This window comes from Penicillium subrubescens, assembly GCF_028828155.1.
Source record: "Penicillium subrubescens strain IBT 31985 chromosome Unknown utg000003l_segment0_segment0, whole genome shotgun sequence".
NCBI classification, from domain to species: Eukaryota; Fungi; Ascomycota; class Eurotiomycetes; order Eurotiales; family Aspergillaceae; genus Penicillium; species Penicillium subrubescens.
The window spans coordinates 1-24,450 of record NW_026643153.1 but is presented as its reverse complement, the minus strand read 5'-3'; the positions used below and the strand labels follow the sequence as shown (position 1 = coordinate 24,450).

At 46.8% G+C, this 24,450-nt stretch overlaps 5 protein-coding genes across 5 annotated transcripts; 2 read left to right on the top strand and 3 right to left on the bottom strand.

Moving 5' to 3' along the window:
• Positions 1–7,503: 7,503 nt before the first annotated feature.
• Positions 7,504–9,403, bottom strand: N7473_004239 (uncharacterized protein). The gene is made up of 5 exons (XM_057150179.1): positions 8,887–9,403; positions 8,790–8,826; positions 8,282–8,738; positions 8,165–8,232; positions 7,504–8,116 (listed from the first exon to the last, which is right to left on the bottom strand). Exons 1-5 carry the CDS (start codon positions 9,055–9,057, stop codon positions 7,743–7,745), a joined length of 1,107 nt encoding a protein of 368 aa, XP_057010289.1. The 5' UTR covers positions 9,058–9,403; the 3' UTR covers positions 7,504–7,742.
• Positions 9,404–9,888: 485 nt separating this feature from the next.
• Positions 9,889–11,544, top strand: N7473_004238 (uncharacterized protein; the record flags this gene model as incomplete). Its single annotated transcript, XM_057150178.1, has 5 exons — positions 9,889–10,065; positions 10,177–10,309; positions 10,504–10,627; positions 10,709–11,160; positions 11,231–11,544. The coding sequence occupies 5 exons, from the start codon at positions 9,889–9,891 to the stop codon at positions 11,542–11,544; spliced, it is 1,200 nt and encodes a 399-aa protein (XP_057010288.1).
• A 3,866-nt stretch (positions 11,545–15,410) lies between these two features.
• On the bottom strand, positions 15,411–15,737 carry N7473_004237 (uncharacterized protein; the record flags this gene model as incomplete). Its single annotated transcript, XM_057150177.1, has 1 exon — positions 15,411–15,737. One exon carries the CDS (start codon positions 15,735–15,737, stop codon positions 15,411–15,413), a length of 327 nt encoding a protein of 108 aa, XP_057010287.1.
• A 3,485-nt stretch (positions 15,738–19,222) lies between these two features.
• On the bottom strand, positions 19,223–20,002 carry N7473_004236 (uncharacterized protein; the record flags this gene model as incomplete). The annotated part of the gene is made up of 1 exon (XM_057150176.1): positions 19,223–20,002. The coding sequence occupies one exon, from the start codon at positions 20,000–20,002 to the stop codon at positions 19,223–19,225; it is 780 nt and encodes a 259-aa protein (XP_057010286.1).
• Positions 20,003–23,350: 3,348 nt separating this feature from the next.
• On the top strand, positions 23,351–23,758 carry N7473_004235 (uncharacterized protein; the record flags this gene model as incomplete). Its single annotated transcript, XM_057150175.1, has 1 exon — positions 23,351–23,758. The coding sequence occupies one exon, from the start codon at positions 23,351–23,353 to the stop codon at positions 23,756–23,758; it is 408 nt and encodes a 135-aa protein (XP_057010285.1).
• Between the last annotated feature and the right edge of the window lie 692 nt (positions 23,759–24,450).

Below are 24,450 nucleotides of genomic sequence, written 5' to 3'. Positions count from 1 at the left end.
TGCGATAAAATTGGTCTAAGTTATCCCCTCTCCAAATGTCACAAAAGCTCCCAAGTCAACAACACCATTCGAGGCGTCTTGGAATCTTCCAGTGTTTAGTACATCATACTAGATATATTTACCAGGTCGAGAGATATTTTAAGGTGTGATAATGTTGGTATACAAACATAAAACTCCACATCGGAGCGTATTTCGGTAATATTGGTAAATAAATACTTTTCTGGGCATTCAATTATTCTGCACTATTTTTGATACTAAGAATTTACATACTACTGGAAATGAACAAAATCTGCTTGTGGTTGTTGGTTTATCGTAGCCTGAAAAAATCGCATTTAGTATGGTGTTTTAGGGTTATCGACTTAACCGTCTTTTCCAGTTAACTGAAACTACTAAATCCATATGACCCTTTTATAGCGTGAGCTGTTATTATACTATTATATAATTGGTTATCTGAAACAGTTAAGAATAAATCACCTTCGTGTGCAATTTTTTAACTAGATAATGGACCATTAGGATTAGCTACAAATGTTAAATATAATACTTTAGCTGAATAGAATGTGCCAAATATCCCACCTATAGTAATATACTTTTTCCAGATCCTTTAAAATAGGAATCTAAATATTTACTACTATTTAAAAGAGCTTATTAGTATATAATTAAAGAGTATTAAAAATTAGATAAATTAAGCAAATTAATTAAATTAGTTAAATTAGCTAAATTAGCTAAAGAATTAATTAAATCGAATAACAGAGATATCTCAAAGTATATTAAACGAAAGTATCTGTCGGACTAAAATGGCGCTAAGAGCGGAAGCTGCAGTCACATAATAATCTAATAGGCCAAAAATGCTCCATGGGCGACAACCTTTAGCTTTCTTAGAATTATATTTACTACTCAGGGCCCGATAATTCACCCAATGCTCTACAAGAGGCGTTAACACACAGCCCCTTACCAAGAGTTCGAATGTAATCAGCATACCCGACCTATATATGCTGACAGTATCTACAGAACCTTAAATTAAGGGAAAGGCTGGCAGCACCACCTGGTACGGCGGTGTATAGACGCCATTCGCCAATGCATAATTATAATGCAGATTTCACCGGCAGAATTCTGATTTAGCCAAGTTCCATTAAAATTTGGCCAAGTCCCATCGCTATTGAATCTTTCTACACCACTACCTAATTTTCATGCATTATCACAAAGGTCTTAGAAATAGATCTTATACACCCAAAAAAATACAATCAATTAGAACTATCTACTGCTGCTCTTTAAGTACATGGATTTAGGACATAGTACTAGCAAAAATGCATAGTATTCCTCATCTTCGACGTCGCTGACTCAGGTTCCTTTGCACTGTAGCTGGCGGGGGAGAATTGCGAGGTCTGCCCTTCTTTGATGCGTTCTGGCTAGCCCTGCACTGCGTAGGCTCTGCCACGATGGAAGCTGGGCCGTCCACGATGGAAGCTGGGCCATCCACGATGGAAGCTAGGCTATCTATGATAGTAGCTAGGCGTTCCCTAGCTAGGCGTTCCTCTGCTACGCGGTCTATATATGTAGCTGCGTCTTTAGATTTAATTGATGGCGGCCTGTAGGTTAGCCTACCTTCCCCCTGCTGTGATCGTTGTATAATGACATAGAAGATGGGCACGCTCTTCTCCTTGCTCGCTACTCGATAAAGTTGCTGGATAGTCAACACTGTAGGATTACTATTACTAGTAAAACTAGTAGGTTCGAGCTAGCGCGCTGTTAATAGCCTAGTGTTACTAGTCGCAAATACGTCCCGAGCGAGTAAGGGAGTATCCTCGATATCCGCGGAGTAATCAGCGCTGCGTAAACCTTATAGTCGGCGATGTAGATCGGATAAGAAGATATGTAGGGATGTAAGGATATACTCTATAAGTTAGGATAGAGGCCTGTCAATCAGGTAGGAGAAATGGGGCCAAGTCAATAGTGTGAGATAGTCAAAGACTGTTTCTTGAGGATCGTAAAACCTCTTTAACATAGGTCAATTTATATACAGTCTCATCGCTCAAACAGGAAGGAGATGTATCCTTAGTAGGGAAATGGGAGCGGGGTGAAACACGAGGCTTGTGTAACCTCTGTCAAGGGTGTTCCCTGCAGGAGTTCGTACACGTACTGATGCCGAAGCCCCAGCGAGCCTCCACAGAAAGCCTGCCGGCTTATCAGGTCCGGGAAGCCTGAGGCACCAACGCTTGGGAATAACCTCATCCCAGGATATATCATAACAAGGGAGCTGTCGGATTTACGCCGTGTGCATAAACCCTGAGGCGTGTGCTTGTAGGCGCACACAGGTCGATCGAATACCACGATTATGGAAGAGTGACGAAAGTGCAATAGAGGTGGGTCGGCAGCGAACAGGTTGAACAGTGGAAGGTCAACACAGTTAAATCAGAATTGCCTTGAGCTCTATTAGTGAGTGAAAATGGTGTCAAACTTGTTCAATTTAACTAGGGAAACAGGCAGTATTTATAACTTTGGGTACATAGCAGAATGTCAAGAAAAAAGACTGATAAAACTCTCAGAGTAACATGGGGGATACGAGAGTGTTAGGAAACTCGTTGTTCTTTCCATTTGATAAGATAGTTAAGATATCTTATCATCGTATCGTGTAGTGGTGGATATCCGATTGGTCCGATGTGTATTGCTTATCTACACGCTCAGTGCGGGGTATCGCACATCCACATGTTGACAGGAGCTCTATTGCTGAGAGGATGATATATATATTGTGGTAAGGGTATCTATACACTAGTGATTAGTATATAAACTAGAGAGATAGGAATATAATTGAGAGAGTAAGGAAGATTACCCTTGATTAGGTGAATATCGTAACCTACTACTTTTAGGTAGTAGGTTATATTAAATATAATATCCTTATCAACCGGAGGCTTAACTACTAGTGGTAGGCGCCTAGTATAAGCAGTTCGAGCCTGGCTTATAGTACTAGAGAGAGCCGCAAAGCGTATATTGAGCTGTGGCGGTGCCTGTGTAGCCGGAACTGATAGCGTGCTGGTTGAAATCGATGATCTACTGCTTAGAATCGATAGTGTACTGTGTTGAATTAATAGTGTACTAGGTAGAATTGATGATTTACTAGATGAAATCGACAGCGATAGTGTATTTGCCGCTGCTGATAGTGTAGCTCCTAATTGATAGATAGCAGCTAGTATAGTTTTAATAGGAACAGCCTGCTGGGATGCTATTTTTGCGATAAAAGAAGACAGGTTTTTTTGAGGATATACTCGATAGAAAACATAATCTAACCGAGAGAAAGGATGAGATAAACGATAGTAAGGATAAGATAAACGATGGAAAGGATAAGATAAACGATGGAAAAAGAAACATCATAAAGGATCAGGATCCTCGTGTTTAGCTGCTTCCACTTCCGCGTCCTGCTACTATTAGGTGTTCGGGCCCTATCTAAACGCGCTAAGGGGCCTAGTACTAACCTCTAATATAGGCAGGGTACCTGATTTGTAGTGGAAAAGGGCCCGCTTACGTAGGGCCTTATAGACCTAGCGATATAGCTGCTCTCTCTCGCTACGTAGCTAGATAAGAGGATCCTCAGGGTTAAGTAGCTCGCCTACCTCCTGAAGCCTAATTTTATAAAGCTGCGTGTGACACTAAGCTAGAGTAGCAGGTAGAAGATATTTAGTAGGGTCCTATTTAGCTATATCCTACTAGAGACTAAAATAGTGTTAGTAAATTATAGAATAGTAGAATCAAATTATATATTTCTAGAAGGGTATAATTAAGACGTTCTTAGCAATCAGGAACACCTAGAGCTAGGTGATAGTAATTTATAATCGGCTTCCCTAGGACAATATATAGCCATTTAAGCTACGGGCGAATCGAATGTATATTCCAGATATCGTTGACAAATAAATGAATTTTAGAACAGAGAATTGGTATATAGATCGAGAGAAGTGCTATCTAGACATCTATTAGTATATATTTGTCGGATTTACGGGGTCAGTGTAAATCCTTCGGTCGTGTACAAGCAAGCGAGTGTACACGGTTGGTCAAATCAGTATACGATTGGCGAAGAATCGTATAGGTCAAGTCAGGTCGTACGATTCGGCTCAGAATCGGAAGTTAACTTATGATAGAAGAATGCTCCAACTTCATCACAATCATTAAACTTGATTCAACTAGCTATGGAAAACAGGCAATATTTATAACTTCATGAAATCGAGGCAATACGTCAGACTAGAATCTTATAGAAATCAGGAGAAATGTAGAGTGTTGAAGCTCTTTCGTCATGTGTGCAAGTTGTTGATGTCAATCGTTGAAGATCGTCGTCACGTGGACGTTCCGTCGCATTCTGTCAAGTTCGATAGCTCTCATGGGCTTATGCACCCATTCATGTCGACATATCCTTACGTGCTCTCTCCGAGCTTCTTCTAAGACGCCGGCTAAAATGAACTGAGAATACTAGGGGAATAATAAACGGCCTCTCGCTGTCCGTCGGTTGTAATCGAGCCTGTTAGTTTCGGGTGAAGGTCCTATAAATTTCGCGATAACCAGCCGATATATCTGCGGATCCACTCACTAGCGAGTTGACCGGCCTCTGTTATTTTTGCCGGTCACCCTTAGCCTAAGCTGTTTCCCGATCACTTTTTCGATCGTGTATATCTAGGTTCGGCGCTTTTGTCGAATTTCCTGAAAGAAGGCCGCTGTGCGTGTATGATTTTAACTATGCTCGGTATAACTCTCTTGCTATTTCTAACGTACGTGGTTCACCCCCGTCTGCTGGACTTTGAGATAGGTATTAAACCGACTTTTCGAGTATGAGCAAGGACGTCGATTTGATGTGTGAAGTTCCATAGCTAATACCGTTGTTCTAGTGTATATATATATCCAAAGACGGTCTCGTTTTACTTCGACGCCGGTCTGGTCCCACTTCGCCTGTTCATATGCATCCTAGACGAAGTAGTGAGGTTGGGGCGGCCTTGAAGACTCTATTCTGAGTATGCGCGGTGGACTGATCCGTAATTTTGGTGGTAAAGATGGCATTTAACAAGAAGTTCTGGCCAGTCAGTGAACTCTGGTTAATAGAGATGCTTCCTCCCAGGTCATTGAGAGGCCCAAAAGTCGACGGCCACCGGGTAACAGCCTTGGAGATTGTGCTCTTGGAAAAGGTGTACAGGCGGTTCGCCTCGATAAATCGTGGTTGGATGTGATTGCCGCCCACATTGGGCAGTGGCGGTTAAAGTCGACCTAGAGGATATCGATCGTCGCCTTTCTAACCTCCTACCGAGAACCGGAAATGGTGTTTTCCATGGCTGTGAGTGCAGATTCTACAGACATTTTACTAGCCGTGTACAATAGCGCACATGAATATGGACGGAGAAGAGAAGGATCTGGGAGCTTATTCGTCGATGCCAAGAGCAAGAATGGATATGTTCGCCCTGCGAGTGCTGGTTTGTAAAGCGGGGGTATAACGCTGCTTATGAAAATCAAGCAAAGGAATTTGGCCGGCAAAATCAGCTACTTGAGACAATCAAATCCTGGAAATCGGCTATAGATCATCGCCTGGTATATGACCGGGCTTGGAAAAGACCTCATAGCTCGGCTGCAATGCATATGAGGCTGACGATGTTTAAGCTAGTGCACGTTGTTCGGAATTCGAGTACGTTAGAAAGGAGGGGAATGAAATACTGGACGCGCTGGAGATTGATCTGACATCATATGCCAATTCAGTCTATTAAAAGTACCAAACTGTTCCCTTAACGACAGCCATCGAATCTGTTTCATCACGGTAAATTGGACTGCGGATTCTGATCAAGCCGTGTATGCTAGCTGTAAAGGACTGTAAATGTCTTCCTTGCGTTGTTCGGACTCGCTGGTAAGTTACGGGACACGTTCGCATTCAGAACTCGATTTGGATCAGCTAGTGACGAAATGAAGGGGGCGGTGAAATATCACAGCCATTTTTGGAGAGGTTATTCAGCACCCATCTAATTTCCCAGTGATCATATGGTATTCGGACTAGACTTGGAAGCATGATCTCATAACAGGCCGTAGCTCGGATTATGCAGACCCCAGAGACCGACCAACTGATCCGACGGCCTTAAATCAATTAATTAATTCTATGAGACATGTTCAGTCCTAGCAAGTACATTAATTCTTCATCCTGACCGTCAGTTTTGATGTAAAGCCTGCAAGTATTGGGTCATAAAACCAAGAGGTAACCTCTAAGGTTCATTCAGCTGGTTTTTAGCTTCTAATAAATGTATATTTGAAGTCTCCTACCCATTAGAGCCTAAGGCTTATGGATACATTCTACGAGTTTTTGTTTTCCTTGCCATTCTTGTTCTAAGATCAATATAGTATGAGGGTTACTGTAATTGATTGATGGTTCCCGGGTCGGGTCTATCCAAGGCTGCTTCAGCATCTCAGTGAGAGCTGCCTGGCAGAGGGCTGTGGTAGCCGTGGTCGGATGAGAGCGGTGCCGGGAACGAAGGTGGGTGACCAAAGTCCTCGGGGAGACCGCAAACCGGAAGCGAGGGCCCGTGCAAATCTAGACCCGGAAGCTTGGGTTGTAAATAAAAAGATCCATTGAGCTAGGGCGTGGGGACGATGTTTAGGCTGGATCGTTGAATCGACGAGGAAGGAGGGGGTTCCTAAGTTGCAGCTAGCCTCTCGTGAAGACTTATGCGGCGCGACGCGACGCGACGCGACAGCAGCGGAATAGGAGAACAGAAGGGGAAAGGAACGAACAAAAGAAAGAAGCAATTTATCGTGGCCGGGCAACTAGATAGGAAGCGTTACCGGGACCGGCAGCTCGTTCAGCTGGAATCCGGCCCAGGCCCAGGCCCAACGCCGCCTTGCAGACCGTGTTAGTCAGCTGCCAGCGGTTCTTTCCCACAGCAGCCGGAAGCCACTTCGTCACCCATACTACCAGCAACAGCACGGGGCAGCCGCTGCGGACGGCCACGATGACCCAGGCAGACTTTATCCGAGCCTGGGTAGAAGAGGCTTTACAAGAAGGACTAGCCGCGGCGGATATCCAGGATGGACAGCACGCCCCGAGGGTTTAGAGGCAATATTTTCATCTTCGGAATCTACAGCTGCGCGCTGGACGGCCTATCATCCAGAACTTTGTATTTATTCGCCGTGTTGGGTGCATCGGGGTAACAGCTCCCTCTGGCAGGGCTGGGTTTCAAAAAAATCTCCTCGACTCCGAGATAAGATTGGTCTGGACTCAGCTGCGACCTCGCGTAAACAGTTCCACCGTGATCATGCCATTTAGTTCCTCGCATCTGCGAACGGAGCGAATAGGGGAGCCTCTGTTAGATGACCATCGTCCCGAATGGGTCGTCCATCACCGGTCTGAAGCTTTGACCAGCTGCCCACAACAGCAACATCCGCGACCATCGCGTCGGCCCCCAAATATCCAAGAAGCTAGCGTTGGGAAGTCTCGTTTCACTCAGTGATGAATTAGAATTATTGAACGTTGTAATTTCCTATTCACAAGCCAAAGAAGTACCGCTTGATTGAATTTCCTCTGTCGCATCCTGGTCCTGGTCTGGATGGCTGAATCTCGCCGACGACACTCAGCAGTGGATAATTTGTGGAGAAGAGGCTTGGCCATGCTCGTGGGGGCTATCTGCACATCCGTTGAGATAAGGACGCACAGACGGATGTTTGGCATTTATTTAAGTATATTTGTATATATTTGTAATGCCTACTCCGGAGTCCGCCAAACGGCAAATCACCGGTCATGAAAATCTCGGTTCCTCTCGGATTTCATTCATACTCCGAAGGGAGATACTCTCGGCATTGACTAGTGTTGGATCGAGGGTGTGGGTGGACAGTGACACGCTCTGGTTCTCAAGCGAAGGATTCGCGGCCAGAGGCCATTTATCCGTCGTACCGGTAGCGTGCTTGCCCAGCCGGGAGAATCCGTCCGCCCCTTTGGGCTTGGCATGCTTGGTCGGGTACCGGTGGCGGCTATGGTTCTGCGAGAACGCCTTGCCCATCAGGCCGCGCGGAAGAATCCGCACGATCAGCGGCCAGGTCGAGGGGAGACAGGCCGCGATGATGATGATGCTGCCTTCCAGCACCGTCCAAATACCCAGGTTGACCGAGGCCCCTGGAGGGTTAGCAGTGGAATGGTACCTTTGGCTCGGTGCAAACATACAGGTTGGGTCGGTCATGGCGTTCTCCTGAAAAAAGATGGTCATCCGCAGAATGCTCGCCACGGTGCCTCTGCAAGATATTAGACTTGTCAGCGCATGTGCTCGTTAGGGCTACTCACAGCCCTCCAAGAATAAACACGCCCGTCAAGGCGAGTTTTTGCGTCAGGCGCGTGTGCAGCCGCCAGACGAACGGCAGCGGCATAATGAGAATGAGCACGTCAGTCAGGATATTCGGCGGCGAGACGTAGCGATAAAAGGCCTGCTGGTCGAAACACGATCCGCCCGGGATGTTTTTGTCCCAGGCGTACTGCACGGGCAAGCATTGGAAGATGGCGGCGAAGAACACGCTAATTCCATGGGCGAGGACGATCGCCCCCACCATGCCGGCGAGGATGCGGAAATTTGTGGTGGTGAAGATGCGCGCATAGAACAGCAGAATGGAGATCTTGGCGGGCGTGACTGTGAAGGGAAAGTCGAGGACTTGGTTCGCGACTAGGCCCTTCTGTAAAGCGACGAGTTTCTCGGGAGTCTGCAAGACATATTCAAGATGGTATCCCAGGCCCGCGACCTGGAGCACTGTGTGCGAGTTAGTTGGCGCTTGCTTCGATCGTGAACAAGTGCACGTACAGACTATGTATAGGGCAGATTGTCCCAGACTGGCAATCTGCACGACATTAGCGACTGGACTTTGAAAAAAGACACCAGGTACTAAAAAGAGACCGACCAGTGCCAGAAGAATCAGATAATCGTCTAATGCGAGTGCGACTCGCTGTACTGAGCGGGCGTAGAACCGTAGAGTAACTATCAGCACCTGGAGCACCGCAATGGCGATTGACACGCCCATCAGCGAGTCGCCGCTGTACGAGGTATCCACAGCCCCCGGAGCGTTGGCCATGATCGTCACCTCGACGAATTCTTAATTCTGCATGACTGATGGTCAGAGTCCGCGCAAGGAAAGCGTCCCCAGGGAGCAGAGTCCTCATCTTAAGTCAACTCCGGATCCATCGTGTGCGCCGTCCTCCACGCCTGCACGTCTGCAAGGCCGCAAGGAACTCACACAATTTCGAGAGTAGGGGCCAGGTATTCCAATATCTGGCCAGCACCCTGGCCAGCACCCTGGTCCCTGTCCATGGATCGCGAATCGCGATGGTCCATCGCCTCCATCGAAGCCTCGAAGGATCCGAATGGACCCGCGATCGCAGAGTAATGCTGCTAGGTAGCGGGCCCTGACATTAAATGGGTTGGCGCCCAGATCCACCCGGGGGGGGTGGGGGGGAGGTCACCCTTTGCCCATTTGAAGCTTGGACCGGCAATGAAGGGCCTCTGCAACACCCGAAATGAGTCACTCCAACCTTACGGAGTACAGTGAGACATGTCGACATGTCCGGGCTTTCAGCGTGGTTCTGGACATGAAACTCAGTAGCATTAGCGTATTCCATGTTGACATGATCCAACGTGTGTCTCCCCTCTCCCCTCTCCACCGTTGCTCCGCTGCTTTTCCTCTTTTGGTCTTCCTCTTCGCGGGCCGCCCATCCGGGCCATCCCCAGTCTCAGACGGCCCCGCGGCCCGTTTAATCTAATAAATTTTTATGGATTCCGCCTTTTTGGGGGCCATTGGAGGCCAATTTCCTCTTGCGTAGTTCGATGGCGCTGTTCCCCTTGCATCGTTGCATCCTTGTATTACTGGATTCTCCTTCCATGTACTCTTTGACTTTGCCATTCCATCATGATTCCTCCCCATGACGACGCTCTTGAGAGCAAGATCGCCGCACTCACGCAGTCTGTTCGGGCAAACCGAGAGTCGCTAGATGATGCGACGCGGTTCAGCGCGCTGAAGGCTGCGCGAGGCCTGGTTGAGGCTCTTGGGTCGCCGCCGGAAAAGGTGATCCAGGATGTGGTGTTGGTATGTAGCAATCACCAACCCGTCATTTCATATGACCATGCAATAGGCAGTCCGCTGGAGACGAACAAGATGCAAAGCGGCGCAGAACAATGCTGATCGTTTCCACAACAGACCCCGGGACTGCTGATGGCCCTCCGTATGGGCGTCCAACTGGGAGCCTTCCAGGCCATCCGCGACGGCCAGGGCAAAGGAACCACCACAGAAGAAATTGCGGAAAAATCCGGAGCGAGTGTTTTGGTTGTCGGTAGGTTGGTTCAATTGATGCCTTGTTGCGCCCATCTCAGCACAGATCTTAGTGGGGATCGACAAGCGTGGACGGTTCCACTCCGACGATGTTGATCCCAGCAGGTCCAAAGCTCAAGCATGAGAGACGCCGATCCACTATCCTGAATCATGGACCCGGCATGTCCGTGCGGCTGATCATATGTATGCGCTTAGACCAGATCTTGAGGCTGCTCTCCGCCTCCGGGTATGTGCTGGAGACCGCCGTCCAGACATACCAACCGTCTCCTCTCACCATGGTGATGGCAGACCCGACTCTGGAAGCCACCACCAGAGCATGGTATGTGCATCTCCCCCCACCACCCCCTACCCAAATAAAATGCAAGCATGTCTAGCCCTCGCCCTGTCTAACACATATCAGCTTTGACATAGGCAACTTTTGCACCACCTATGCTCCGGAATATTTCCGGAAGAACAACAATCAATTCCCACCTTCCGCGGAAGATACGCCCTTCCAACTGGCCAAAAACACTGACCTCAACTACTTCCATTGGTTGGGCCAAAACCCTTCTCTAGCAAAAGACTTCCAGCAATGGATGGCACTAAAGCAGCGCTCGACCCCGAACTGGGTGGATTGGTTTGATGTGCATGGCACCATCCTCGACGGGGTACGAACTCACCCTAACGACGTCTTGCTTGTTGACATAGGCGGCGGTGAAGGCCACTACCTCCATGCGTTCAATGACAGGTTCCCGGATGCGCCAGGTCGTCGTATCCTGCAGGACTTGCCCCAGGTGGTCTCCGATCCGAAGGCCGCTCCAACGGGTACTGAGCTGATGGCTTATGATTTCTTCACTCCTCAGCCCGTAAAAGGTAGGTTCATAGCTGTTGGACTCCTTTACTTATTTAGTATTATCATATGAGACGCTGATCACTGGCATAGGAGCTCGCGCATATTATATGCACTGGATTCTTCACGACTGGCGCGACAAACAAGCCCGCGATATCCTCAGCACTATCGTGGCCGCCATGGAGCCAGGTTACTCTCGTCTGATCATCAACGACCAAATCATCCCTGACAGAGATTGTGATTTCGCCACCGCTTGTATTAGCATCATGATGATGGTCCAGGTCGGCGCCTTCGAGCGAACGGAGAAGCAATGGCGTGCTCTGCTGACGTCCGTTGGCTTGAAAGATCTCTCCTTCCACCAGCCTCCAGGTAGCGGCGAGGGAATCATTATCGCTACGAAGGCATGAGCTACGAGATGATTAACATTGACAAACGCATATATATCTCAAACTAGACTCGATCCTCAATAGTATGCAATTGGGTTAGAAGGAAAGGATCCCTCAGCGGCTGACCAAGAAATTAAAATACCCCTGACGTAGTTCGCGGTTAACCTGATAACCCCACCAAATTCGCGTCTTCCTGCTAACACACTAACTTTAACCACTAACCATGCCTCGAATTCGCTCTGAATCCTGGCTATAATCGGCTAATCAGGAGGGCAAGATTTAATTAGCCCTTTAAGATATCAAAGAAGGTCGAATCAAATCTTTACATGCAGCGACGAAGCTATATGATATTCCCTACGCTACCCTGCATACGCGCTCTTCCGGAGTAGCCCTACGCGTCGATACACGATCGCATCGTCATAAATTGACCCGGTTAGAAGAGGTATCGCTAGCCGGGTAGATTTTATTTATGGATTCGCGTGGTGCAGGCCCTGGGCCCTCTATCGTGCGCGAGATGGCTAATATTCTAGATATGGCTAATATTCTACCGGCTGCGTGTGGTGAGAACCCACCGGCTACTGTTGGCAAAAATTGGCTATCTGCCTTCGTTCAACGGCGCGATGAGCTTCGTACCTGCTTTTCTAGACGATATGATGATTAGCGCGCTCTTAATGAGGATCTAAAGGCTATAAAAGAGTGGCTTTGGATGGTGCAATGTGCAATCGAGGAGAATAGGATTTAAGTAAAGGATATCTACAACTTTGATGAGACAGGCTTTGCGATGGGCCTTATATCATCGCAGAAGGTGGTGACACGAGCAGAATACTACAGTCGGCGATCTATTCTACAGCCTGGTAATCGCGAATGGGTCACTGCGATCGCAACTATATGCGCTGACGGCTATGCGCTGCCGCCCTGCATTATGTCACGCGGAAAGCGCATTGCTATTCGCATTGCAGCCTTGGCACATGATGGTTCCCCGCGATTCGAGAGAAGCATGCGATGGATAAAGATTGCCAGTTAGAGAGTAGACGCATCAAAGATGGAGTTGGAGGCATCTTTAATCGTTGAGTTATCAACTTGGAAAGCAATATAATTAACTGCGACTTCTGTCGGAATTGGTTGTACTCGGGAGGAACCATGAATCGGGTCTGGTCTTGGCGATGAAATAAGGCCAGAGTTCACGGCTGCTTAAGCACATGTGGAGCGTTCTGTAGATTACTAGGTAATATGAATTATTTTTGCCGGTCCAGTCAGTTAGATATAGCTGTGAAGGGTCAGTGATCTGAGAAGATAGAGAAGACGGGGACAACCGAAGATATTTCTCAGTATAAAATGCTGTCAAAGCGAGCTGAATCGGTGGGCTAGTATGCATTTGGACGAATGAGAGCTACCGGAACCATCAGGTAAACTAGTGATTGATTGATTTAAGGGAAACTCTACTGTCATATTCCCTCGGGAATGGTCGACCATTCCACGCTTTTCGTCCGTGCACCCCATAGTGAAGCGTTGGGTAGACTGCAAAGACCTGGTCCGCCATTACACGCGTATTGCCTATTGTCTGTGCAGTTTGGCCAATCATAGCGCGATATTCACCGGCACTCGTTATGCCATGTCACGTTAGAGGCGTCACCGAAAAAGCAAAGCGCGGTCCCAAACGCGACGTACGCGTTTCCAAGAGAAATTAAATGTTGTCGCGCAATCCTCAATGTTCTTCGAGACGATATCAATTTACTCCACAATAGGCGAGATCAACCTGCCAAGCTGATCTTGTTGTCCAATGTCACCGGGCTATCCAGTATCTTCCCCAGAATGGCCTTGCCTTCCCCTATATTTAGACTGGGGTGAACATGTCGCAATATGCACAATTTGCCGATACGCTATATCTACGGAAGGCTCCCAGGGAAGCATTCACTTTCGAAGGAAACATGGGATTCCTCTAAGACAACGGCAAGGACTCGATCAATACCTTCATCGGCACCATTTCAAAAGCGGTAGCTTAGCGGAACGTCGACCGAATGGATCCCCGTGTCATTCTGCCCTTACGACACTTACTGGGTTCCAATACCGGCAATGCCCCTTCCTTAGCACAAGCCTTGACTTTATGGGACATCATGTGATGAAAATGCACGTTCTTGAGTGGCCTTCTCCACGACCAAATATTGAACTGCTATACGCGACAGTCTCTTTGCAAACGTGGACCCGGTCTACAGCAACCCAGTCATACTGGGTTGTAATCTCTGATCGCGGTGATGGCCCGGACGGTAATGAGAGAAGTTTTCTATCCGGATCGCCACCGACCGGAAACATATCGTTTGTGCATGATCTTTGACAGCGGGAGAGGCGATTTCAGACCATCGACCAGCAGAGAAACGCCCTTGCCTACACAGGCACAGACACTTATGAAGGAACCCCACCGTGGCTGGAACGTACAGGATGGATAAGAATGTACCAAGGAATCCCCCGGGATATCCTCAAGCGGATGATGCTCCTTCCATCTGTTTCTGGCGCCAAGCAGGGACTCAAATTGCTTCTTACCAAGGCCGGGAGCTCGTGAGCCCGCCTACAGATGAAGACCATATTTACCGTTTGGTCGCGGCCGTCGACCTCGTGCTTGACCGCTGTGAAGAAACCATGCAGCATACTACTGTACTAGTCTCTTCAGAAGTGTCACCCAGTTCACACTTTTTGTCCGTGCGCCCCATAGTTATGACTTCGGTGAGCTTCAGCGACCTGTCCCGCCATTACAGGCCATATCTCCTCCACCATGCTTTCCGCCCGGTAAATGTACTACTCTCCCTAACTCATGTTAGATTTCCATCATTATTAATTAAACATGCATCCCGTATACCTGAAAACAGAACAGACTATTCCCATCACACACCTGTAGCTTTTCGGATAGTCCTTCCATTAGAACTGGTGTCAATCACGGTCATCTATGGCTATTACTATGAGAAGTATCGAAAAAAATACGCAATACATTTTTACCTCATTTGGCACACGCGACGCGACGCGTACCAACAAATACATAGGGGAGTCCAAGGTCTAACCGCCTTCACCTATTTCACTGTTGTCACTTTCGTTCTATGATTATTCTCCAACTTGATTCTGACCCCTTCCCCTCTGAATGACGAATCCAGCGCCACATGCTTACCCAGTTTCCACGCACGAATGGCCTTCGCCCCCCTTGTGTCTGGAGTGGGGAGAATATGTAACAGTATGCACCTTGTGTCAGTACGCAATACCAACCGAGGGTGTGCAGGCGAGGGGTCATTTCCCGAAAGAATCATCAGATTCCAAAAGCCCGTTGAAGCCAACGGGCTGGTCTAGACCAATACCTTCGGACGCACCTATATTCCAGCCAAACCACGCCAAAAAGGATCACTTCTCATGCTGATCTTAAGACAGCATGGAGGCTGTCCTGGTGTCTCTGTAGCAAAAGCAGACGAGGCACACAGGCTCCCGATTAAAAGAATACGGACGAGATACAAAGTGACGCTATGTGCCCCTGTCAATCTTGATGCGGGTTGTAATAGCGATTCTTCCGGGAGAGAGTGAGCTGCGGGGGATCAACATAATTCTTTGAGTCGGCGCAACTGGTGCGTAAATTTGTCTGAGCCATTATTTGGTAATTATTGTCCGTTTCTTCAAAAGGCTCTGGAATAACGCGAGAACTTGGCCCTGGCCTAAACTTTTACTATTTCCATCCAAGCAAACAGGGGCACGGATTGTCACTCTTGGTTGCAAAGTAGAAATAGAAAAATAGAAATCAAAAGCATCGACTTCAATTCTATATCCGAAATAGAACCATATCAGTTAGATGCTGCATACATACTCAATCTTGATGAGCTTTTGACTCAAGAACATCCTCCAGTAAGCTTCCAATGTCATCCTGTGCGTAGCCCAAAAACATCGTATGAAGTGTTCCCCTTCCGAACACTCAATGATTCTATGAACCCGCTTGAGTTATTTGGAGGATCATTGATAGCCAAAATTTGCGCCACAACTTGTCCAAGATCTTGGCGACTGGGGGTTGCTATAAATGTCAGAGCGCCTATACGTTTCTTGAACGGATACTGAATATCCACGAGTACTGAGTAGCCCTTCGCACCGGCGTGGGAAGGAACTGAGGTCGAAGGCGTCAAATCGGGCTGTGAACCCTCACAGCCACCTGTAGGTAGTGCAGCACTCTGTTCCGAGAGAGTAATGATCATGGTTGCTTCTTATAGTTGAGTTAGTATCATGATTATGGTGAATTCTAACCGAAGATATTTTTCCGAATACCTTTTAGAACAACGGTAGGACTGTCCTGCGCTCCAAGTGATTCAAGGTCTTCCTCCCCAGGGTCTTGCTCCGGGAAAGGTATGTAGATCGGTGCGCTGTCAATGCCTGATGGCGCAGGACTCTTCAATTCCAGTGCACATTGAACTTGCATCGGGAGGGATATATGGCACTCTGGGAAAGTAGTCGTAACGTACTTCATGGCCACAATCAGCAAGATATTCCATAATACGAGTGCTTGATATGATATGTAAAGACTTGAGTGCGTTCAGTACATCCCCAGCGTATGTTTGCATGATTTTGATCTACTCTCCATTTTCCGATTTGCAGGCAAATGCGACCACGTAGCCAGAACGCCTTTCGCAGGTCAGGATGTCGACCGTATTGTTGAATAGAAAGCGAAGATTTGCTAGTCTTGATTAACGCTGGGTTGCTCCGAAAAGGGCAAATGTTTCGCACCTAGCGTCTGGTCACGATAGAACGCGCCACTAACATCTAACTGCCTCATATTCGCAGTGAATCAAGAAGAAACGGTCATGTTTAGCATAACATCTTTTATTGTAATCGATATTTAAACATACAAACCCTGTATAAAGGTCGCTTCGACTGCTGTTAGGTATGCCAGGACACTATGTTACCATGTCACAGCACCATTTTGCTACCTTACGTTGCTTTCCACTCATGTAAGTCATTGATAGGATTCCGGAGGCGCGCTTCATTCCTAAGTCAGTGACATAGCCAGCATGAACAATTATTCCATTCTTCACATTTGAGAATAGACCACAGAACCGCTTTGCAACCCCCGAAAGAAGCGTTTGGAGTGAGCGAGATATGACTGAGAGTTTGGATCTGTGCACAATGATGTTCAGCACAGCACTTCGTACAGACCATATTCGCCGGTCCTTTGGGATCTGACCATTTTTCAAGAACTGATTACTTGTTTGTATGCCTTCAGTGGGTATCGCGTACAGATAACGCGTACAGATGGAAACATTCCCCCCAATTATAGATAATCAGGGGCGGAGATACTGGGATGCGGGCGCGTCCCTCTTGCTACTAGAGAACAGGTGAAATAGCGAGAGCTAATACGTACTAAGCCAAAATTACAAAAGCGCAGGCAATTTCAGCAATATAGAAGGGGATGGAGATAGATCAACAACTATATTATTAGTAGGGCCCAGGAAATCAGCCACTTTCATAAAATGCTATACCCACAGAAAGAATATCGACACCAGGAAATCCCGGGCCTCCCATCCCAATACAAACATTCAATCCCCAACTAACCGGCAATTTCTTCGGAAATTCAAAAGAAATCTCTTCGTCCACTGCTGCTGTCAAGTCGACAAATCGCTCAAACAAACGCTCCTTCCCATCATACACACTTATCAGGTAGATCGACGATTTTTTGTCTACCCTGTAAAAAAGCCACATCTTGCCAGCTTGAAGGCGTTGGCCGTCGACGATACAAGGTGTGGGGATTGGAAAAAAGAGAAGGGACGAAGTTTTCGAACCAGAATTAATTTTTGCGCGGTCATTAAGACGCGTAATGTTCACAACATCAGAGTGTTGGGGCTGGACCGCGTTTCCATGAACTTCGACCTCATATTTGATACTCTCCATCATTCGTGCTTGAGGCCGAGTTAAGATGGTTTTCAGAAATCTGTTCAGTGACTGAGACACTCGTAGAAAGAAGATGTATTGTACATAGAGACTAATAGAGAAACACAGGTAGGTATTAATTTTTGCCGTACGCTGCAAAGCGGAGTGAGATTATTCATCACCTGTCGTCATAGATTCGGGATGGGTCGGCTTTTGAAAAGAGCTAGCATATATTCGTAAAATGAACGTGACAAATTCAAATTTTTCTCGGCTTAGGTAGGCTCTTGACTTATCTCAACCTCACTAGACCCGATACTCCTCCGTGGTGGCTGTGTTGACTTTCATAGGTTCGACGATCCCGAGTTGAGAATCATCGTTAATTAAGTGAATATGAAGGCCTAACATACTCCGATTCAACACAATCCCCCTCTAGTACCCGAAACCCTTGATTAGTTCAACGAAGCTTTTGGATCTTTTTATCTAATAGGTGGATCTATCTAAATGTCATATAAAATTTCTTAGGATAGTCATGTAGAAGGACTTAAAGGGTTGGGTTAAGCAAACGAAAATCTAGACCATCCAAAGCCTGGAGATAGTGTTCGCCGCCGGGAAGACCAGCCATTTTGCCGCTTGCGGATAAAATTTTCCACGGGCCAAGACTGCAAAATTAAATTTACCTGCAACAGGTCACGCTATCAACCCGCCACATTTGCAGCAGAGCGGTACTCATTCGAGACACAACCCAGGGCGGAATGGCTTCTCTGGGAGACCACTGGCCCAGTGTACCCATTTCCATCGTGCCTTCCAATATTTCTTCATGGACGGTGAGGTGTACGGAGTGAACAATACGCGACGACTGTAGCAGATCTTCTTTAATTGGAGGCACCAACCAGACATACGAATCTACTACAGAAACCATCAGATTAACACTCGTGATTGAGAATTATCGCGGTGTTGACAAATGCTTTCAGTACTATTTCTATAATAAGAGCGGAGCATTAATAGGGTCTACATTATCCAGAAGGTCAATGTGTGACAGCGAGGATGCAGATAGGGATCAGTATGTTCAATCAAAGTGGTGTGGTGAAAGTTAGCTAGTGTTCTTCATTTCCCTCACAAGGTAGGAACCAAGAGTAGACTTTGACGTCCTGTAACTACTCACACATTCCCCAGATTATACGCAGAAGTTCGGTATAGAATAAATTAACGCTATTACCGGATTGATACCGGTCATTAAATGTCTGGAGTGTAACGACGGTTGCGGGCGTGGTTGATTTAAAAACAAGACTATCTAAGAAAAAGAAGCCCCGAAACTATGACTGCAACCGCTGAGCCCCTACGTAGTTGGAAGGTCACCAGAATTGACTCATCAATTCTACGTTCGCCATGTGTTGCGCCGTCGTAACGTATCATTAAGTAGTTCCTACGAATCCCAATCCATTTGCAGCCCATCCATTCATATGCTATTGAGAACGTCAATGAGGTCGTAAGCGAACCAAAACTAAGTACTCTCGAACTTTCCTATCGGAAGTTCTATGGCCACGAGAATTCATCTAATAAGGAACCCTGTTGAGTAGAAACTTGAGTATCTTTTCCTATTCTGATTTAACGATACAAATAACAGTAAAATACCTACAACTTTGCTTTTTCGCTTTTTTAAGGCCCAACCTAGAGAAAGGTACACACGTACATAGAGAAATTTCGATCAGTTTTAAGCCAGAAAGGACACAACAGAACAGAGCGCACAAAAGCTCAGCATCAAGACGTACAACCTGTATATTACTCAAGCTTGGCGCAAATAACTTGAAATTTGCCGTGGTCACTGAGGTACGTAATCCACAATAGGGGTCGTTGATAAAGTAGTACCTACCGGCAGTCGATAAAATTGCTGCGTAGCATCAATGTCCGACCGTTGAAGTTCTGGTAGCTCTTCGCGATAGTTCATTACCGAAAGTGAATTTGCCTCGCCAATTTGTACCGCATTGCCTTCAAAACGCTCAGGGTTGGGGTCCATAGCAAACTCATGTCTGAGTCCCAAGACATGTCCCAATTCATGCGTAAAAATCCTCCAAAGACCGTTTCTAAAATCTGGTCGAAATGCAAGGCTATAAACATAGACGAAGTTAAGGCCTTTGCGATTTGGGAAGTAGGAACTAGCAAGAACACGTCCCTTATCACCACCATGGGTGAGCACAAAGTTTGCGTCTTTCGCCAAGGGGACAAATTCAAAATTTACCCCAACGTCGGCTTTGTTCCATGCTTCAGCAGCCTGCTTAAGGTGTGCTGCAGCGTGCGTCGCATCTGCTGGAGAATCGTATCCCCTTTGCCATGCAGTCCATTTAACCACTGAACCAGGCTCCCAGCGTGGGATTTCAAATTCCAATCCAACCATGATGGCGGCTGGGTCAGACTTCAGGTTCCGGGGAACTGATTCTTGCGTGATACACACAGGAGACAATGGGAAAGGAGCTGTGTCAGTAGACACTGGTTCCGAAATACTGGACTCCTCGACAGTTGTCAGAGCTTCGGCTCCAAGATGTTGTGCGGTCGACTGGAGAAGAGCCTCCCGGGTACTTGGAGCTGGAGCATCTGAGGACATGATTGAGCCTGGATAAGGTGTGCCACACCAATTTTCAGGAAGTTGAGCCAGAGCAGTGAATTGCGTTGTCGCCAGTGACTTTTAGGTGAAAAAATACCTACTTTAAAGCGAACTTTTTGGGTTGTATTTATAAGATCCGGTGGACCAACGTCCTAAGAGTCGAAAATAATCACACTCGCATCATGTACATAAAATGGGGTGAGACCATTCTCATGTAACTCTAAACCGCCCGTTGTGGGAGTGACGTGACTGTATGAATCTAGAGTGACACGTAGTTTGGCCATGGTACAGAGTAAGACAGGAACTTACGGGTCGCAATCTAGGCCTAAATCTGAGAGACGAAGATTTTACCACTACACCTGCTTAGCACGATATGCAATATGTTTCCACTTGTTGTGATCACTTGCCCACTGTCACCAACGGTAAATGACTATATTGTTACGTATTGACGACGGTTGTGGATAAATTCAATTCTGAAAGGATGAGCGAGGCAAAAGCCTAAAGCTAATCTAGACTTTCATATCAGCAGGTGACCCAGAAAAAATTAAATCAATCACAGAACATCAAAGTATATTCGCATCCACTTGACAGTGTTAGAGATCCACAGGTACTCTCTTAATGCTATTTGCATTGACATCCGTTGATTGTTTTCTGTAAATTAAGAAACGAAAATAGAAGTCGGATTGCTAGGATTATTAACAGCGTATACTATTGCAATGGATATCTGCACCTGTTGTGATGATATCCTTCCAAAGTGCCATGGTTCCATGCTCTAGGCCGCGACCGGATGGGCAGTCGCCGTTTGCGGGTAATAACCGACCACATCACATGATTCCAAAGTACTACTGATTCTAGATTCTAGATTTTCTCCACGGTTTCTAATGGTGAGCTAATATAAAGTTTCAGCGCCTGCAATATGCGCAAAGAGAAATAAGACCTGCAATGCGCTTAATCGCCTATCTGGTTAGACTTTTGATACGGCGGTGCGTAGCGGCCATTCTCCAGTGCATAATTATTAAGCAAGACTGGTGCTAAATCATGTATATGATTGACCGCCTCTGGGTCCGCCCTTCTACTGATACCTTACCTTTTAGGCAAAATCACGTGAAAATCCCTGAATCTTAGTCATGTGATCATTCTCTCTCCTTAATACTTGGCCTCCTCTACCTCCGTTAAGGATTATTTCTTCCCTTTTCCACCCCCTTCCCCCTCCTAAGCTAGCCTTAATTCTGCCTCATAACTAAGCCCTTATGAGTTAGATAGATTATTGTAAACGTGAATTTGATAAGCCCTTATGAGAGATTATGTGGCTACTTCGAAAGTACATAGTTTAATTGTGGAGAAACGTGACTTGGTCGTAAATTCTGCCAGTAAATCTTGCTTAATAATTATGCACTGGAGAATGGCCGCTACGCACCGCCGTACTTTTGAGCTAAGCCGATAAAGGATCAATCTAACAAGCAATTCAAGACTAGAACCAGACCAACCTAGGGGTCGACCCAGGGGTCGCAGAACGACCAGGGAGAAGCCGACCCGACCTTGCAGAACTACACCATCCAGCGAGGCTAATCGTTTGAATTCCAGTACAATCAGACCTGAATATCTTGATTATTTAACCAGAATTTTGATTAGTTGCTTGGTACTTATAATAAAATGCGTTGAAGTTAGCCATTCTTGAACGGAATTGGTGGGGAGGGACACAACAGATTTTAATAACGTAGTTTTTAATAACGTAGTTTTTAATAACGGAGTTCCCGGCCAACCGCGTCACCCACCCCCATTAAGAATTTTTCCGTCAGGATAATTCTACCAAAAACAATATTAATTCATCTCAAATTACACTTATTGCATCGGTTAATCCTATGGCCTGTCTCCCCACACCCGCTACATCTTGGCGGAGCCCTTTTGCGTGGTAAATCTACCTGACTAGCTGATCGCCTGCCTCATTCGATACTACCTGGGTCTCTTCTACTGGCTGCTCTGGCTGCTGCGCTAACTGTAGGCCCTCTGCGATAGTTACGCCACCTTGGTGTGCTATCTGGTGATTTGACCGTGTGCGTTTCTGGCGTTTCTTCTCATTCGCGCGGCGTAGGCTGGCGTTCTCCTGCGCTAATATCGCAGCGCTGTGCATCGATAAATAGGCACCTTTAACAATCTGATCCACAGCAGTCTTGGAAGGTGACGGAGGGCTATTTGACTGCTGCTTTAATAGCTCTTTGAGTAATTTAGCCTGCTTCTGTAGCTGAATCACTGTTTTAGGGGTTTTTGGTGTAAATTGGCTAGATCTGCTGCTTGGTCGGCTTGCTGGCGGTGTTGGCGTGTAGAGCGAGATATTTAGCTTCGATAGCACACGCTCCGGGTCAAACGGCGTGAGACTAGTAGCGGCGAAGCTAGTCTGGGTAGCCTGAGGCTATATCATACAGGGGTCGCTGGAGTTATTGAATTTGTTCGCTTCGTTTACTCAAACATGCCACCAAGTTATAATAATCAACCAGATGTTTTGAGAAGTTTAGCAGCACGTTATCTTGTATCTGTTCTTGGGCAGATTGGTGACAACGAGGCTTTCAAGGAACTATTAGAAGAAGGAGAGACTTTTGTCATCGATACTTGGAACTTTATCTGAAGCGTGGACAGTTGACATCAATCAAATCAGACGGAGCCGTTGCATTTTGAAGAGATATCAAAGCTAACAAAGGCGTTAACACGAATGGCAAGAAAGAGGGGAACTGAGGGACTAATAACTACACATGGAAGCGCCAATAATTCGGAGGCTGCAAAATGTTGGGAAGAGCTTTTAGCTTAAAAATAGTCTACTACTCTTGCAATATACCTACTGGAGAAGCATAAACTGGTGAGAAACCAGCGTCTTCTCATAAAAATTGGAAGATTTCAGGCAAATGCTCTAATTCGGGGGATTATGTTTACCCCCAGATGAAATCGCTGAAATTGTATTAGTTTGTATTTTAATTCATGAACTCCACCTCAATTGCCTAAACTCTAAATATTTTTTGATGGGGTGCGACCGGAAGGGCCCACCTTTCTTATTTAGACCCACACCTAATTTTTGACCCTATACCCTAATACATGAACGAGTCAGCCCTCGCTCGAATTACTCGTCGCCTGATTGGTCGAGCAGTCCTGCCTCTGCCGTGCTCCCGTCTACTTAGGGTGCGTGCCCGTAAGGAAGGTATATCCTCGATTCATATCATATCATACATAATTGCTTCTTTTCACAGCCTGTATAGGAATAGTGGCGGCGCAGTGTAGAACGACGCGTCCGTGACTGTGTCTGCGACTGCGGTCGCGTCCGCTTCGCTTCTTGTATTTCTCTTTTATAGCACCGGACCGATGCCCGTTCAGTATCTCGAGATGGATCTCTTTATATACAACGCCACATACCAGATATGGATCTGCTCCTATGTGTCGCGATCGTTAGCGACACTGCGCAAGCATCTGGAACGCATACATCCGGAGACCCGACGACCGCGTGGCCGTGCTTTCAAAGCCAAGCCTGATATTGCTGCCACTGCAGAATCAGTGAGCTGTCAGCGATTCTTTGTATATGGTCCAGAGAGCAGCTTTTTCATTGTGATCCCACCGTCTCCAATCAGGCAACAACGGCTAGCTGGTACAATGTCTGAGGCCGAGTTCATTCAGGCCCAGGTGAACCGGGATATCGAGGAAAGGTTGGCGCACGAGGCAGAACAAGGGCAACAGATCACCAGCCAGAGGCATGCTACTGAGGTGTCGCTATAGTTAGACCTCACACAGTGGCCGGAATACCTTCGAGGCTATAGCTTTTCGGAAGTAGCAGCTCTAGGCATGCTTCCTGACCCTTCCGGAGAGCCACTACTTGCCGCATTCGCGCAGAGTGCGGAGCGGTTGATCAAGAGTGTATACCACACGATCCAGGACCGGCGGATTAATGAGTTTGACCAAATCCGAATCAACAGCCTTGTCTCCCGTCCGCGTGTTTGGGGACGGCCGATCCAAGTGGATCTAAAACCATCCACATACACCCGGTACCAGCAGGTATGGCAGCGACTGATCTGTTTCACCTACCGCAGTAGTCGGCCAGATAATGTCCTTTCTGTTCCTGCCAGTGGTTCTGGCGTTGAACGACTGTTCAACACTGATCGTGATATCTGTCATTACCGCCGTGGGTCTCTCAAATCGACAACTATCCAAGATCTTATGATGTATTTATGTACAACAAGGTTTGACATTGAAAAATGAGCAGCTTACTTTCATAGAGGAGTATCTTACGGCGCAGGAGATACAAGCAGTGAAGGAAAAAAGAAGACTGAGAGGCTAGATGATGATATGTTTGATCTAAGCAGTGATACTGAAGAAGATCCCTAAGCTAAGTCTCAACCATCGCAGGCCCAGAGCAGGGTTGCGCTTGGTAAGAGGCCTCTCAGAGATATCACAGATTTTAGGGTTTAGGG

Coding starts and splice junctions, on each gene's coding strand:
- N7473_004239 (XM_057150179.1), bottom strand. CDS start 9,057: ATGGCCAACGCTCCGGGGGCTGTGGATACCTCGTACAGCGGCGACTCG. Junction 8,739..8,789: donor ATCTGCCCTATACATAGTCT/GTACGTGCACTT, acceptor ACTCGCACACAG/TGCTCCAGGTCGCGGGCCTG. Junction 8,117..8,164: donor CGCCATGACCGACCCAACCT/GTATGTTTGCAC, acceptor CTAACCCTCCAG/GGGCCTCGGTCAACCTGGGT.